This window comes from Zosterops lateralis (genome assembly GCF_965231275.1).
Source record: "Zosterops lateralis genome assembly, chromosome: 3".
NCBI classification, from domain to species: Eukaryota; Metazoa; Chordata; class Aves; order Passeriformes; family Zosteropidae; genus Zosterops; species Zosterops lateralis.
Genome location: NC_139764.1, coordinates 37,475,295 through 37,491,441, shown reverse-complemented (window position 1 = coordinate 37,491,441; position 16,147 = coordinate 37,475,295). Strand labels below are relative to the sequence as shown.

At 35.6% G+C, this 16,147-nt stretch overlaps 1 protein-coding gene across 1 annotated transcript in view; it reads right to left on the bottom strand.

The window, feature by feature from the left end:
- PACRG (parkin coregulated) overlaps nucleotides 1–16,147 on the bottom strand; it is a gene marked incomplete at its 5' end in the record, with an annotated part of 209,053 nt that overhangs the window by 90,819 nt on the left and 102,087 nt on the right. Inside the window, 2 exons of the mRNA XM_083857625.1 lie at nucleotides 3,299–3,448; nucleotides 12,842–13,013. Of these exons, the coding sequence (XP_083713751.1) occupies nucleotides 3,299–3,448; nucleotides 12,842–13,013 (322 nt within the window). The remainder of the gene's footprint in view (nucleotides 1–3,298; nucleotides 3,449–12,841; nucleotides 13,014–16,147) is intronic.

Here is a 16,147-nt window from a genome sequence, read left to right as displayed (position 1 = left end):
CATTTACCTTACATATTTAAACTACAGTGGCATTACAGAGTATATAATGAGGCTTAATAAGCACTATCACAAGATTTTTAGTTTCTTATCTTATATAGTAGCAAATATATATGATAGTCCCTATGTTGGGAAGCTTGCTTGGAGACTGTTAGTCTCCTCCTGGTCTCCAGAAAATAGACAAACAGCTCGTGTATCACAGCACTATTCTTTTTCCACAATCACTAGAATATACTCATGTTTCCTTCTCCTGCTCTCCTGCCAGCCTTATGACTCTGGCTAACAGTTTCAGCAGAAAGCTTCAACCCTGAAACACAGAGCACACTCTGGCCAGATGGTGAGGGTGCTCTCAAGACAAGAGTGATGCTCTCAAGAGCATCACCAGCAAAACTTTGCTCTTTTATGTCTTAATACTCTGCAACAGGGCACTCGGGAACCTGAGGGAAAAGAAACATTTACTGAAAGTCAGGGCCTAAGTTCCAGAGAGGGCACAAATTCAGACACACCAAACACACTTTTGTGCACCAAAAAGCTCTTTGCTCACTAACAAGACTCCTCAAAAGTTAATGGAGCCCTCTCCTCTGGCTTTCACACAGACTGTCTCAGGAGGCCCAGATCTTCCCCCTGGCATAACTTAGATTGCATTGATTTTTTTAAACCTGTATCTTGTGACTCAGATGGGTGAATATGGTTTATATGTTTTCAATTAATAAAACTCCTAATTTGTTTTTTATCAATACTCTCCTTCTTTACAATTTACAAAAATTACCAATAGCAATGACACATGTGCTTTATTAAATAAGCAAAATACTCCTTTTTATGACATTTCTGAGCCTCCACCTAACGTATGGAGACCTTTTATATCTCAAGAATTTCGGGTTTGGACTTCCAGAGCTTCACATCACACACACTGCATGAAGAATCATTTTGGTTTGTCCTAAACTGGTCACCAGGTAACTTGAACTTAAGGTAAGTTGGCCTTAACTTTTTAATAATACTTGTTTTTTTCTTCCTTTTTAATATTCTCTTGACTATAAACTTGTTTACTGAGAGTACTATTCACAGATGACTGAGAGTACTATTCACAGATGACTGAGAGTACTATTCACAGATGCTGATTTTGGGGGAGTTCCTTTCATTAGATAGATACTGATCCAGTGAGGTGGCAATGACTAAAACATGGATTCTTCCAGTTAACTTAATTCTGGACAAACTTCCACAGTGTCTGACTTAATGGACTGCAAATCATACAAGTCCAGGAAGATGCCCCACAGTTCTTATTTTCACAAGCTGTACAGAAAATAAGAGAGAAGTACACTTCACTTTACCCCATCCTTCACCTGTATCAATAAACAGTGAAGAAAATAGCCCAGATCAGTCTCTGCAATTTCCTTGTAATTGGGAGCAAACACCTGCACCTCAGCTGTCTATTAGCTTATGTGAGATAGAAAGAGGAAGAAAGGACTCTGTGCCAACCACCAGTGAAAAGAGGAATGAAACAATCTTTTTGTGGAAGGAGGAAACAGAGGTATTCCCTGTCTTCCACATATAAGTCCTGAATAAGTTGAACAGATTCACATCGTAGGCCTTGCAAATAGCATTTCTTTCCTGGTAATACAAAAATTTCAAAATTTTTATTTCTAAAAAAGTAATGACTTAATAAAATCAGTTAGTTTGGGGCTATTGCTTTTCATTTATTTTTGAGGCTTTAGTTCTTAAATGTTAAATATTATGATTTAGTCAAGTTTTATATAGGTTCAAATTAACAGAGCACAGATCTTAGGAAAATATGTTGAAAATACGTTTAATTTTGCTCACAATACAATCAAAGCTAAAGATATATTTAGATTGTGTTTAATGCCTTGCCAAGCCATGTACCTGGCTACACATGAGTTTTCCCTATTATTCATCTCAAATCACTGTAGAAGAGCCCAGTCAAGAGAATTTATGGGATACTTCAGGCTGAAATTTGGAAAAAAGCATGTGTGGTATATTCATTAATCAATGACAGTCATTTTTACAGTCTTGCTTTGTGCCAGATACTGTAATTAGATCTGTTAGGGGGAAATCTTCCAATTCATAAGAAGTCCTACTGAAATTGCTTAAGTTCAGCCAATAGATTTCACTCATAACCTTTCATCCCACAACTTCTGGAAAGTCACAACTGTAATCAGAAATAACTTGCATTTGTGAAGTTACGTGTTACTGAATTTTTCTCACTAAGTAAAACAAAGTCAGGGACGTACATGTATTTAAACAGATCTAAAATGTAAATTTCATTTGTGCCTTCAAGTCAGTCTCTGACCAGGCATTTTTCAATCTGATTTGAATCTTGTACTTACTAAAGAGTGGGTATAAGTTATTATATTCTGTAGTAATGCAAACAGAAGGTATAATATGAAGGAGTCCTGCAGAGAACTATTAAAATGCCATGAATTTAATGAAAACTCTCTTTTGAAAGCTTGTGAGGAATTAATTTCTTTTCATCTATATGGCCACAAGTCAATAATAGAAATTTTAAAGTCAGTAACTTTGTAGATAATTGAAAATAAATACCAAAATATATTTTAAAAATTAAAATTGGCAAAAGCAATATATATCTTATTGATTTCAGCTGATGACTGTGGTGTAAATGTGTTCACAGTATATAGAACTCATAGTACCAGTTATTAAGGACTGAAACTGGTGAGATCTGCACTACAAAGAAAACACATACTTAACTGTAGAAATAAATTAGTTCTAATTTTCTCTATAATAAAACCTGTTTAGTGTGCAGCAATAACTTCAAACTTCACTGTTTTGCTCGATACTATCTAGCTTTAAATTCTTCTACAACATGGGTTCTCTTGACCCTCAAATTAATTAGTTTGATCTCTACTTTTATTTTTAATCTTTCCTAAACCTTCTGGTAGCAGCAAATTGCTTGCAGAGAGCACAGAATTGAATAAAACAACTGGACTAAACTAATGTGTTGGAGAGAGGAAAAAACCTTCGCAATTTATTAATGCATTCAAAAGACTGTTACAAACTTTACAATTTAATTATTGGAAGATTATAGAACTGCTTCACTGCTTCTGTACTGTGTTAAATAAACTGTACGTGCAAGGAGTAATAAATGAAATTGTTAATTTCAGTGCATCCTTAGGGAATAGTAAGAGGGGGAGTTTACATTATTTAGAGCTCCAAATGGATTTGAGTTTATATACAGTAATAAATCTTAACTACATTGTTAATTAACCCTGCCTCAGGTCCCTTTTTGCCTTAGGAGTTGAAAGACACAGTGTCTGTTAGGATAACTCACCATCCATGTGCTTAAAGATGCTTAGGATTGGGAGAATTTGCCGATAATAGGGCACCAAGGCCTCCCCCACCATTTCAGCTGACACCACCAGGTGCTGGATGACTTTCAGTGTGGTGCAAAGGACCTGTCGGTTACGAAGGTTCAGTGCATCTGTGATGCAAAAAGAACAGACAGAAAGCAGAATTAATTTCTAAAATGTAGAGGGAGGGGGAGGAGTCCTCTAATGGACAAATTTAATTAAACTATACTCTGTTGGGAATTGTAAGTGGGCCTTTATTAGCCCAGCTTAGAAAGATCCCAAAGATGGATTGCAGTCCTGATGTTATAAAACACTGCCTTGTCTGATTGTTATTTGTTCCCACAATTTGTGCTGACTCTTCAGTAACCCAAAGAATGCAGCTCATTATTCCCTCACACTGCCTGTATAATACTGGCGTGATCCAAACAAATGAAAAATAAATGTTCAGTAAGTACCACTTGGGGCCAATGGAACTATACAACTGCAAGACAACCTGCAAAGGTTGACAACAGATGCATTCTAGTGCAACAATTGGTGTTTTTATGTTTGTACTCATTTATTTCATGATCATTTTATTCATTCAATTCTGACAATTCCTACTATTCTGAGAATGACTACAATGAAGCAAATGTTTATAGAAAAAAACCCCACAAACAAACCTTGTAGGCTTATTTCAAAAGAAAAAATATTATAGGGGAAAAAAAAGGTTTTGTCTAGCCTACTTAGATGTTTCTCTTAGCTTTCAGTGTCATGCTTCTAATCTTATGACACCAAGACATTTCATAAAAACCGCTTGTTTCTTCTCTTTTTAATTTTACTAAAAGCAAGTACTTTGCATTGTCTCTTCTAATTAAAACTGAGTCATTCTTGAAATACGTGTATTTTTTTTCCTTGCAAAATCCATCTATTATAAAAGCATTTCTGAAATTGTGCAGCTGGATAAATTTGTCAGCAGTTGTCAAATATGGGATGGTAGGTCTTATATATCAGTCTAATACTCGAGTGTTCTGCCCAGTTACACAGACTTCTACATCCATTGCACTGGGACAGAAGTGAAAAAGATAAGCCCATATTCATTACTATGTTTTATAAACACAGAAATATATAAATATGTGATTCAAGACACCGTAACAATGAATAAGCATTTAGGAAGACACTGTAGCAAAGAACACAACAATATTTGAAGAGGAGTTATTAGTAACTTATTCAAGACTGCCTCTTCAAATGGAAGTATTAGGATCAAAGACATCTCATTGCAGAGGTGTTGGAGCTAGATGATTTTTAAAGGCCCCTAGCAACGGAAACATTCTATGATTCTACAATTCTATGATTCAGTATTTCCTGTGCTGAGTTTTACCAGTGCACAGGAATGCCATTTCATAGGGAATGAAGTAGTATTTTCACAAAGGAGCAATGTCAATTTTTCTACCTCTTTAAGGAAATGAATGGTACCCCATCTGCTTCTGGTGCTTATCGCATGCCTGCTGAATGCTAAAAATCAGAGTTAGATCTCCAAACCAAGGGCAGGGCAAATTGGTTGTGTGGATGGACAGAGACAATTCTCAAAAATCAACCAGTAAATAATCTCCCTTCATACCTCTTGGCATGGTTGTGAACAGCATACTGAACCTACTGTTAGAAAACAGAAAGGTATAAAGGCACTATTATGCCTCATCCAAGTTAAAGGAGTACTGCTAAATGAAAATACAGACTGAATTCCATATTTCTTATTTTCTACAATAGTCCCTACTGCAGTCATCAGGCTGCACTTAATTTCATATTGTCTCTGAGCATAATAATGTGTGGACAGGAAGCTCAACAATGCAGCATGCTCACATTAAGTTCCAGCAAAGAGGCTGGCTATTCCAAATTACGCTTTTGCAGACAGATGTTCTAAGTCTACTTTAGTGAAGAGAGACACCCAGATATAATTTTAAAGATTGGGTCCAAGTGTCTGGTAGGAAAATACTTTGTTAGACAGAAACAGGCATTATTTATTTTTATGAAAGAGTGGTTGGAAGAGCAAGTTTTGGGATTCCAAGGTATAGATTTATTCCCTAATAACTTGCCATGCACATAAACAATAGATAACTCAACTAATAGGGAAATTGTCACTAACGGTGGTAATTTTCAGTACAATAGTTATGTCATGCATACAAGCATGAGTTTTTATATTCAATTTTATGAATTATTACAAATTAGTAAAATTAATTATTCATACACACATGATTAATTAAGGGATAGAAAAATTAACCATTGACAGAAATCACTGCTTCTTAATTTTTAACAAATTGTACCTACTCCCAGGAACTGTATTTCTGGACTGTAGAAACTGTCCCAGACTATGAGAAACCTTATTTCTAGGCATGTCATGCCATGTAGAGTACTGCGCCTAAGTGGAAATGGGTGTCCAAATACTCCTAGGAAGAACTTTTGGATGGATCTCATCTGATGCCATAGACTTGTCTCTATCCAAGTGGAGAAGCAGTTACCTGCCCATTTCTCCTTGGATTATGGTGGTTTCATTGTGCTCCTCATCCCTATCTCCAGCTCAGGGGTATTCTGAGAATAACTGGTCTTACAACTCAAGATGGAGGCAAAGAATGCATTAAGTACCTCAGCCTTTTCCCTATCCTTTGTCATTATTCCTCCCCCTACAACCAGTAAAAGATTGGAGATAGATTCTCCATAGCCATCCTTTTGCTTCTGATATAGTTGTAGAAATATTTTTATTAGATTTTATGGCAGTAGCCAGATTAAGTTTTACTTGGGCTTTGGGACTTCTAATTTTCTCCCTGTGTAACCTTATGACAACCTTCTAGTCTTCCTGAGTTGCCTGCCTTTTCTTCCAATGGCCATAAACTCTTTTTTATCCTCTGAATTCCAGACAAATGTCTCTGCTCATCATGCCCATCTGCTGGCTCATCTTTCAGCACATGGGAACATTTTGCTCCTGAACCTTTAAGATTTTCTCCTTGAAGAACATGCAGCCTTCCTGAACCCCATTGCTCTTCAGAACTGCCTCCCAAGGGTCTCTGTCAAACATGCACCTGAACAGGGCAAAGTCTGTCCTCTCTAGGTCCAGGGCAGCAGTTCTGCTGACCTGTCTTCTTACTTCTCTGATAATTGAAAAGTCTATGAACACTATGCCCAAGATGGCCTTCAGTGACCACAGCACCCACATGGATCTCCATCCCCTACCTCTACCAAAACGTAAGACTGAAGGGCTTCACTGGCACTGTCCCTTGAAGAGTGGCATGCTCCACCCAGGCTTATCTCTAGTGAGCCCTGTTTGATGCCTTTTTCCTTCCAAATCTAATTAAAAGGTTTTTCAATGAACCCTGCTAACTCCTGCGCAAAGATCCTTTTCCCCTTCTGACACAGCTATCAGTAGGCCTCGTAATTTAAACTGATCCATGATCCAAAAACTCCAAATCCTGCCAGTGACACCAGCCTCAGAGCCAGATACTGATCTGCTGGCTCTTCCTATTTCTTTCTTCATCATTCTATGCAACTGGAAGGATAGAGCAGAGAATGACTTCCACTCCTGATCCCTTAACCAGTTGCCTGCCTTGAAGTCTCGGTTGTCCTCAGACATCTTGTTTGGACTTTATCACTGCATGCATAGAACATAAAAAATGGATAATAATCTGAGGGCCATCTGAGGGGAGGAAGCTTTCTCTTCACATCTTTAACCCCTGCAGACCCCAGGGAGGCATGAGACTTTCCCAAGAAGTGGGTCCAGTCTGCATATTGAGCCTTCTGTTAGCTGCTGATGGGACCCTCCGATTAAAATGACAGTTGATTCTTTTTTTATGGAAGTAGTTTTGATGCAGGGCACAGGTCAACTTAACCTTTGTGTCATGTTCATGCTAGATGAACCATTATGCTTGCTGCTGTTTGATACCACTTGCAGAGTCTTGTACCTGGGAAGCTGGGGCAGTCCCAGAGCACCCTTGTCGTGCCAGCAAAGGAACTTGTCACCATTTTCCTTGAGTCCTTCTGTTTTGGGGGAGGAAGGTGGAACCTGTGTATCTGCCTGTATCTTCTCAGAGATGACAGGGTACAGTGACAGTAGTGTCTCTCCCTCACTCTCCTCAATACACCTCAGCCTACCCACCTCCTCCTGGAGCTCTGGCACTAAGCTAAGGAGTTTCTCTGCCTGGGTGCACCTCCCACAGCTGTGCTCACTGCTGCCTGGTACTGGTATAAGACAGGGCACACCCTCCAGCCTGCAGAGGTATGGATGCAGATGGATGTGGTAGAATCAAACACACTGAGAATTTGAGCCTCAGTCCCTTCAAATTGCAGAAATTGGCAACTGTGTGTTAGAAAACACTTATAAATATCAAAAGAAAGATCATTATGACTATGGAACTGTTGTTATTCTTAAATATGTGGCCTGTGCCATGCCTAGCAGTCAACCAGCTCCTGGCTTGATTATATTAGGCACTTTATAAACATTCAATTAGAGGCAATCCTTGCCCCAAAGATACACTACTTTCAAATATCTCAGTTTATCTTTTAAAAATCTGGTAATTATTTTCAGTGTACTACCATCACTACAGACCATTCTCACACATGAATTAAAGGAAGAAAATATTAGTGCAGTATACGAAAAATTGCATTCCAATACATTGAAAAATATAAGTGGTATCCAGAGATTAACAGAAATTGAAGAAAGTACTATTATCCTTACCCAGTTATAAAGCTGACCATTTAGGAACCTTGGTACACAACAGCTACATAGCCCAAATGAAGGAAAGATACATAATATGGAAAGTATTCCAATTTAGAAAACATTCTAGGCTGTTGCTTCTTGACATAGAAGTCTGCTGTAAGACATGGATCTTCACAATAACAGCAAAGGGCACAACTGGTTTGCTTCTCAGTTAAAGGTACCTTTCTGCTCCCTAAAGGGTTTTAAGAAGAATCTGTACGTATTTCTCTTTGGTCGTTTATACTACTGTAACATTCTCTCAAGCAGTAAAAAACTCCAACCCAATAAAATTACTCTGTTCCTTGGTAGTTTTGATGTTTTCTACTTTAATGGTGTAAACTGGAAGATTTTGCTTCTGATTTAGGATACACTAAATCCTCCAGTTTAAATAATTGCTTAATTGAAATATATAATGAAGTATTTTTCACTCGAACATATGTTATCTTGTACTGCTACAGCTTTTCCAAAAAAATATTTTCTGAAGTTCATAACTTTCTTAAATAAAGGAAAATTTTACTATTATAGCAGCTTAATATCTGATTTAAAAGTTCAGTATCTGAGTTTGTTCTGTTTCTACCATTCAAAGCCAAAGTAAGAGATAATTAGGAAATTTGAAAGCATATTTAAAACACCATAGTTTATTAAAGCTTGTTAATAATGAGACCTTATAAGATACCAATTCATTGATTTCAGTGAATGCTTATTCACTGTATCTTTAATTTGAGATATATTTTATTGGAAATTCATGTAAATTGATGCAAATTTAGTGGCTTTTTTGTTAATTTCTATCAAGACCAGAAACTTTCCTTAAGATATATGCCACTTGTTTGCTTATCCATTTAGCAGATGTTTCATGTCTAGAAATAGAAATAATTATTTAAAAACATCCAAGTCTTTTTCTTGAGTAACACTTCTAACATCTCAAGGAAAGGATCTAGAAGTTATGTAAGTTGATATTTTTTATTTTTATGTGGCAGTTTGGAAAATTGTATCTCAGTCCCAGATGTTGTCTATAACAGAAGCCACAGCCTTCATTTGATAGACAAGATTGATAGATTCCACAAGCCAGGAAACAGGACAGCATTTCTCAGAGTACAGAGTGGATCTTTTTCATGACATAATGTAGTTCCACAGAAGAGATCCAATTAAAACATTCTCTCCCAGACAGCACATTGATATCCTGAACTTTACAGAATCAAATCAGTTTCCCTAAACTTCTGTCTCTTCTCTAATTACCAACTTTAGATTTTGGTCATTATATTAAAAGTTATGTTGATAATTTAAATCTCTTCAACTTTTCCAAATACACCAGTGAATCTATGCTTAGAAGTGCACCAACGTTTTCCATTTTCTATTTAGGTCTCATGACCAAACATTAAACCAATTTATTTTGCATTCATATTTCTCACTCAATTGGTAAATGAGGCAACAGTTTTAGAAAATTCTTTTTGTGAAGCAGAACAAGATACATAGAGTAGGTACCCTGTGAGGTAACAAGCACTCAGGATAAAAATGCTTGACTTTTGTGATCTACTTAATCTTGTTGATCAAGGGCTTATTTTAAATTCACAGAGACAGGTTTAAAGAAGTCCTAACATGAAGCATTCTCAAAATGCAATTGATTAAAGTGATACATACTTCTCTTACAAAATTTTGTCAAAAATCTTCAAAATGTGTAATACTTAACTACCTGTATTTATATAATAGTATTATGGTAAATTTACAGAACAGTAATGAAGGCTGTTACAAAAGACAACATTTCAATCAAGAGTGAATAAAAACCAGAATAAGAATCTTGTATTCTGTACTTTTTGAAGTCCGGTCAGAGCCTGACCCAAATAACAATACAGATGTACAAAAATTTCTTTCCGTACAACTGAAAGAGTGATGTGTTACAGTGAAATGACGGGAAGAAGAAATAGGGGGTAAAGGCATGAAAACCTTATGCTATTTTTTTCATCAAAGACCATTTTTTGTAAAGCCAAAATCTAAGGCACAGAAAAGGCTAAGATCCATAAGTGAAACATTCATGCTTGCAAGAAACATGATCTAGCGTAATATGGAAGAGAAAATCAGTGGCTTTTTTCAGCTTTAGTTGTACTTCTAATTGTAGCACTTTACTAGATCAGCTCCTATAAAGCTTGAATTCTATTAACATTTGTAGATCCAGTTTAATTATAAAGAATACTTAGAAGAGAGTACCAAAAACCTCCTCATTTACTATGCCAGTCTACAGTTTCTATCCATTCCTAAATATACATGCCTTCCTCTGTGCTAAGATACTAAAACTCAACTGAATACCCACCCTCCTGATGAGAACAGGTCTATTATCAATGAAATGTGATGCCATTTACAAAAAAGGTCTGAAAAATCAAAGTATTACTGGCATCTGTACTGCAAAACTTAATATAGCATTCTAAATGTGCCCTAGATCTTTGAAGAAGAATGTGGACAAGAAAAACGTGATAATACAGTTTTCTTAAACTTTCAAAAGGTATTTGATAAGGTCTCTCACAGAACTGCCATGGCTTCCATAGAAACAAATAATGACTTAGAGATAGGAACTGAGGGCAACAATAAATGATCACAGAGGAGGAGTATCACTACTAGGGCCTTGCATGAATCCATGCTGAAGTTCATGTTTTTCATTCATTCCATAGGTGATTTGGAAGTTTTTACTGATGATGATAACCAAGATTTCTGATGATATCAAGTTATTCCAGATGCCAAAGACAAAGACTGACTCTGAAGAACTGTAAAAGGACTTTACAGTACAGAACAACTGAGTGATAAAATTACTAATAAATGCTAAATATTAATACATGTATAAATTCAGGAAAGAATAGCTCTAGCTCCAAATTTAAAAGCTAGAGATGTTAATTGCAGATTTCACTTTCCAAACATGGATGAGATTTATCTTTACTGAATAAGAAACACAGTTTCTCCTCACAGACAGGGATAAAGAGGAGTAATAAAGGATCTACTTCCTATACTATTTGAAAATACCTGAAATGACCAGTTTTGAGCAGAAGAATGTAATATAAACCTAATTGCAACTACTTGTACTGGTTGATGAAACCTTCAGGGGAAATACTTTAGTATTTGATCATCAGGACATTAAAAAAAAAACAACAATAAAAGAGACCTTTACTTTCTTTAAAAGCATTTAAAGTCTATAAAAACATGCTTGTTTACTTTACTCTTTCAGTCCATGATCTTAATAACCCGAACTGGTTCTCAAGAGTAACAGTCAGCCAGGAGGAAAAATTACAATTACATTACAGTTTTAACACTTTCTCTAGGTGATAGAAATCAACTTATATGATTTGCAGAAAGAAAACGTCGACAGACCAGAAAACCATGTTTATTCCATAAAAATATTGCAACATTTTGTGAAAGGAAGTATTTAACAGTCACTAAATACTCCTAAATATAGTGAAGATATGTGAGAAATATAACTGTGCTTAGAACAACTGCTGGCAACACATTCAACTTTACAGATCTAAATACAAAAGTGACACTGATTTGACATTAAATGGGAATTAACTATACTGTAGTCCAAGACAGTATTATTCATGCAAATAGAATGAACAATAAGAAAACAGAAAACTGTTTAATTTGGAAATTTATTAAACATTAAAAAGGACTTGTAGGTGACATTGTGGGAGGAATGCTCTATTCATTTCTCTAGATCTGACTCACAAAAACAATCAGTTTCCTTAATGAAACATTTTTAAGGTGTCCTTGATTTACTGCATCACAGAAGTTATGTTTAACAGCATAGTAAAAGCCTCAAAAAGTAAAACTTCAGTGGTCCTTAGGATGGAGATTATTCTTTTGGACTCAATTAGAAGAACTGGTCTGCTGACTGGAACTGTGTAGAAACAATACTTCCTTCTAAGTTACAAGTGCAAAGATGTGAGCTTTTTTGGCTTTCAGCCCTAAATTCAGATTGTCTACCTATTCACAGCACAGAACAGAAATGATTCTTAGCAGTAGTGATCCAAGATACTTAAGTGTTTAATTTCACATTATTATGTTCATTAGCTATATGAAGATCTTCCTATTGATCATTTCTACCCATTCACACCAATGTCTATGCTATGATGTACTATTCCTTCATTTGTGGCACTGCATTTATAAACTAGACCATTGAAATGATCTGACTTTAATGCCACTTCAAAAATGTTTTAGATTTATTTTAGAGTTGAGTTCTTTGGTTGTTGTTTTTTAATGCATTTAGATGACAGTATCACCAGCCTGCCCCACAAACAATTGCATTAGCAAAAGTCAGAGTGTGGGAGCTGGAACAACTGGTGACTTTATGCATGCAGGGGTTGAAAACTCCTACTACTGTATTGCCAGCAAAGCAAATGTGAACGGTAGCATGCTCACTGCCTCTGAAAGGAGGGGAGGTGCTTCTACACACTGTGTTGCATGTCCCTGATGTTACTCAGAGAAATAATAGCAGATACCTCTGGTTCCCTCAGAAATTATGTCTGCACGTGTGTCTCATGCAGAGAGCATCAGGGAACCCTTAAGTCAGGAATCTGAGAGTTGCAGAAGCCCAATGAAAGCAAGCAAAAGGACTTACAGCTTTTCTGATCCATTCGTCATGGGAAATGTAATATTAAAAGAAATAATTTTCCCCAAAAATGAGTATTATTTCTTAAAATTTACTCATATTTGCAATAATCTTCATGTGATGTTTAAGCTGTCATGTCTTATGGTTTAATTACCAACTTTTCAAAATTTACATCATATAAATAAAATTTACGGATTTTTCTCCTACAGGTTCACCTACTTTTTATTGGGATAATGAGCTGAGGAACAACAGGAAGAATCTTGTTTCCACCATGCTCCAGCAGGTCATGGACTCCTTGACGTGCAAAAAACTCATATGGAAATTCCGTTTCACAAAGCCCATCAAAGAACAAAGGCAGAAAGTAATGATAGTCCAGATTTTCAATCTCTACCTGAAAATAAAAAAACAAATAAATAGATAAATGCAATTTTTCAGTATTAATACAATGTGATCAGTCTAACAGATAATTCATGCCACCTACACAGGCTTGTTTAGTAAATAATAATTCATTTTTATCACTGCAGAATATATTAAATCCCAAATATGGTTTATGACAAGATATTAAAACACAGAAATATTAGATCTAAAGAAGAGAATGAAAATTAATATACTCCCATATATTTTCACTTTTTGATAAGTCAGTACCAGATTCTTATATTCTTTCTTACACATTTTACTTTGCAAGTTACTCATAGGAATCAAACCAGTCATTTTCAGAACAATACTCTGCCTCCTTCAAAAAAAAATTGATATATCTTCACTTGGACACTCAAAACAACAAATAAAAGAATCCTGTAAGCAACAAATATCCAGCATAGCAGAAATATTAGTGTTTGTACATAATTCCCTAATTTGCTGAATATTGACCTAGTTTATTTCTTATTAATTTCAAAAGCAGAAATATAAAAAAATTCCATGATTCTTTACTTTGAAGAAAAGGTAGAGAAATTATGTACCTATTTTTAATAGGAATTTCTTTCCAATCCTAAAATACAAAGTGTGCTAATCTAACAAGTTATGGAGGGATTTTGCACTGTAATTTTCTTTCCTTTTACCCATTAGGACTCTACCACAGACACTCAGGCTAGCCTGGGAGAATCAGAAGTTTGTTTATGGCCTGTCAAAGCTCTGAATAGAGCTGAGAAGTGACTCAACAGCAATGCATTTTCTCTGAAAAGAATATGATCCTCCAAATCACTTGGAGACCAATCCATCTCTTTAAGAATGCACTTCCACCTTTAAAATGCTGCTTAGCTGCTCTCCAACTTTCCAGTGAGATCTGGTAGTATCCAGGTAAGATTCTTCACACCTAATAAGCTTTGTCACACAGGCCAAACTGAAGCTCCAAATATCTTAGATAAATTTGTCTGGTTAAGCAAAAAAAACCACCCCAACCTACCCACTGATTTCAGAAAAAAAAAAACAAACCCACAGTCTGACTTCAACTGTGGAAGTCTGAACTAAAGCAGTCAAGAACTGAACTTCACAATTCTTGGGTAAATCCCACAGTCAGGAAGAAGCACATAGACATTCTCTGTTTGAGGCCATGATTCATTTTTCTCCTCGCTTGACTCTGAGTAGATTTGAATCCTGATCTTGCACACCTTAGCTACTGACTTCAATCTTGCCTTTCGAAACAGAACAATCCATGTAAATCAAAATTAATTGGAACTGATACTTGCAACTAAGTATTATGCATTTGCTGTGAGCATCTCACTATTGGCAGACATAGTGCCAATGACATACTAACATAGCCTCACATGCACTGATTGTTAATCTCTTCTAGGAGATTAAAAGGGCAATTGCATAATACGTATTCACTGATGTGGATAAAATCAAGTCCCAGTAGTGGATCATGCAGGAGAAGAAACAAAGGAAACTCACATTTCCTGTTTCCTCAACATCATATATTGTTCGTTTCTCTGTAATTTTTTTCTCATTGGTTTTTTGCTTCACAAGAAAAAATCAGATGCCTTTATCAGATGCCTTTATAGTAAGTATGAACCCAAGAAACGGCCTCAAGTTGCTCCAGGGAAGGTTTAGATTAGATATTAGGAAAAAATTTCTTCACAGAAAGGACTGTAAAACATGGAACAGACTTTCCAAGGAAGTGATGGAGTTGCCAACCATGGAAGTGCTCAAAATGTGTGGCTATGGCCATTGAGGATGTGGTTTAGTATTGAACATGGTGGTGGTGCTGGGATGACATTTAGACTTTATGGTCTTTTCCAACCTTAATGATTCTATAATTATATAATTCTATGAATATGCCAGGATTCATTTGTGAGAAATTTCAAAAATAACAAAAAAATTAACACAAATTAAATATTATGAATATTAATAAATAACAATAACTAAAATATATTTAAATTCCTAAATTTATGAGGTTTGTATTTCATGAGGACATTCTGCATGCTATTAGCAATACTCATTAGATGATGAAAGAAATCTGCTCCAAAAGTCACAAGAAAGTTGTATCAGGTAATAAGGGACCAGGAGGTCAAAAAATCATCCACAAAAAAGCAGGACCAAGAAGAAGCAATTTTTTCATGTTCTCTGTCAATAGGAAAATAAAACTTCCTTTAATATTTCTTTTCAATGTTTAATTTGTAATTTATAATGTTTTGTTATTGAATGTTTCAGTTCCAGAAAATCAAAACCAAAACCTGCAACAGCAACTTGTGTCTGGAAAAAGCTTCAGATGTTAAAGAGACAAATACAATTAATTATATGTCAGCTTTTTTTTTTATTTTATTTTTAATAGGTGGTGTTTCACAAGGCAAAACACCTTGCACTGACTGTCTTATTGAGACGGCATTTAGAATGAATTCCTTATATGGCTATTTGACAACTCTTTCAAAATTATGAAGCATTTCCACAGTGAAAAATATCCTTAATACACGTCCATGTCAGGTTACTCAATAAGAGTTTGCATCTATTTTGCTCCAAATACATGTCTTGTTTCTTTTCTCTCACTCTTCATTAATACCTCCCATAACCGTAACTTCCAGTTATCTTTCTTCTCAAAAATTTGGTATTTCTGATGCTCTGTGCAATTTTTTACCAGCCTGTTTTTGTGCTTGAAATATGCCTTTTTCATTTCAGATATGAAGAAACCTTCTGTATTCAGAAGCTTGTCCATGTTTTCCAGCAGTAATAACTAGTCAATAAAAGATATTATCCTTATCTATCAATTCTGTATTATGGATGCACATTACATATACATAGGAATGATATATCAACTTTAAGGTAAATATGATTTCAGGATTTAAAAACAACTCAGATTTTTACACAAAAGATTTATTAAGAGAAATCTCTAATAAAATAGACATATGACAAGCTGTAGATGGTAAAATATTTGTGTCTACTCCACAATTAGTTTCAAATCCCTAAGTGGTTGGCAACTAGCATGGCTCTGAAAATGGTTTTGATTTCTAACTTATTTCTTGTAGTGTCAGCTATCCAAGAACACAGACAATTTTTACTTTGCTTTTTTTTTTGCTCTCTAATAACTCCCACAATATG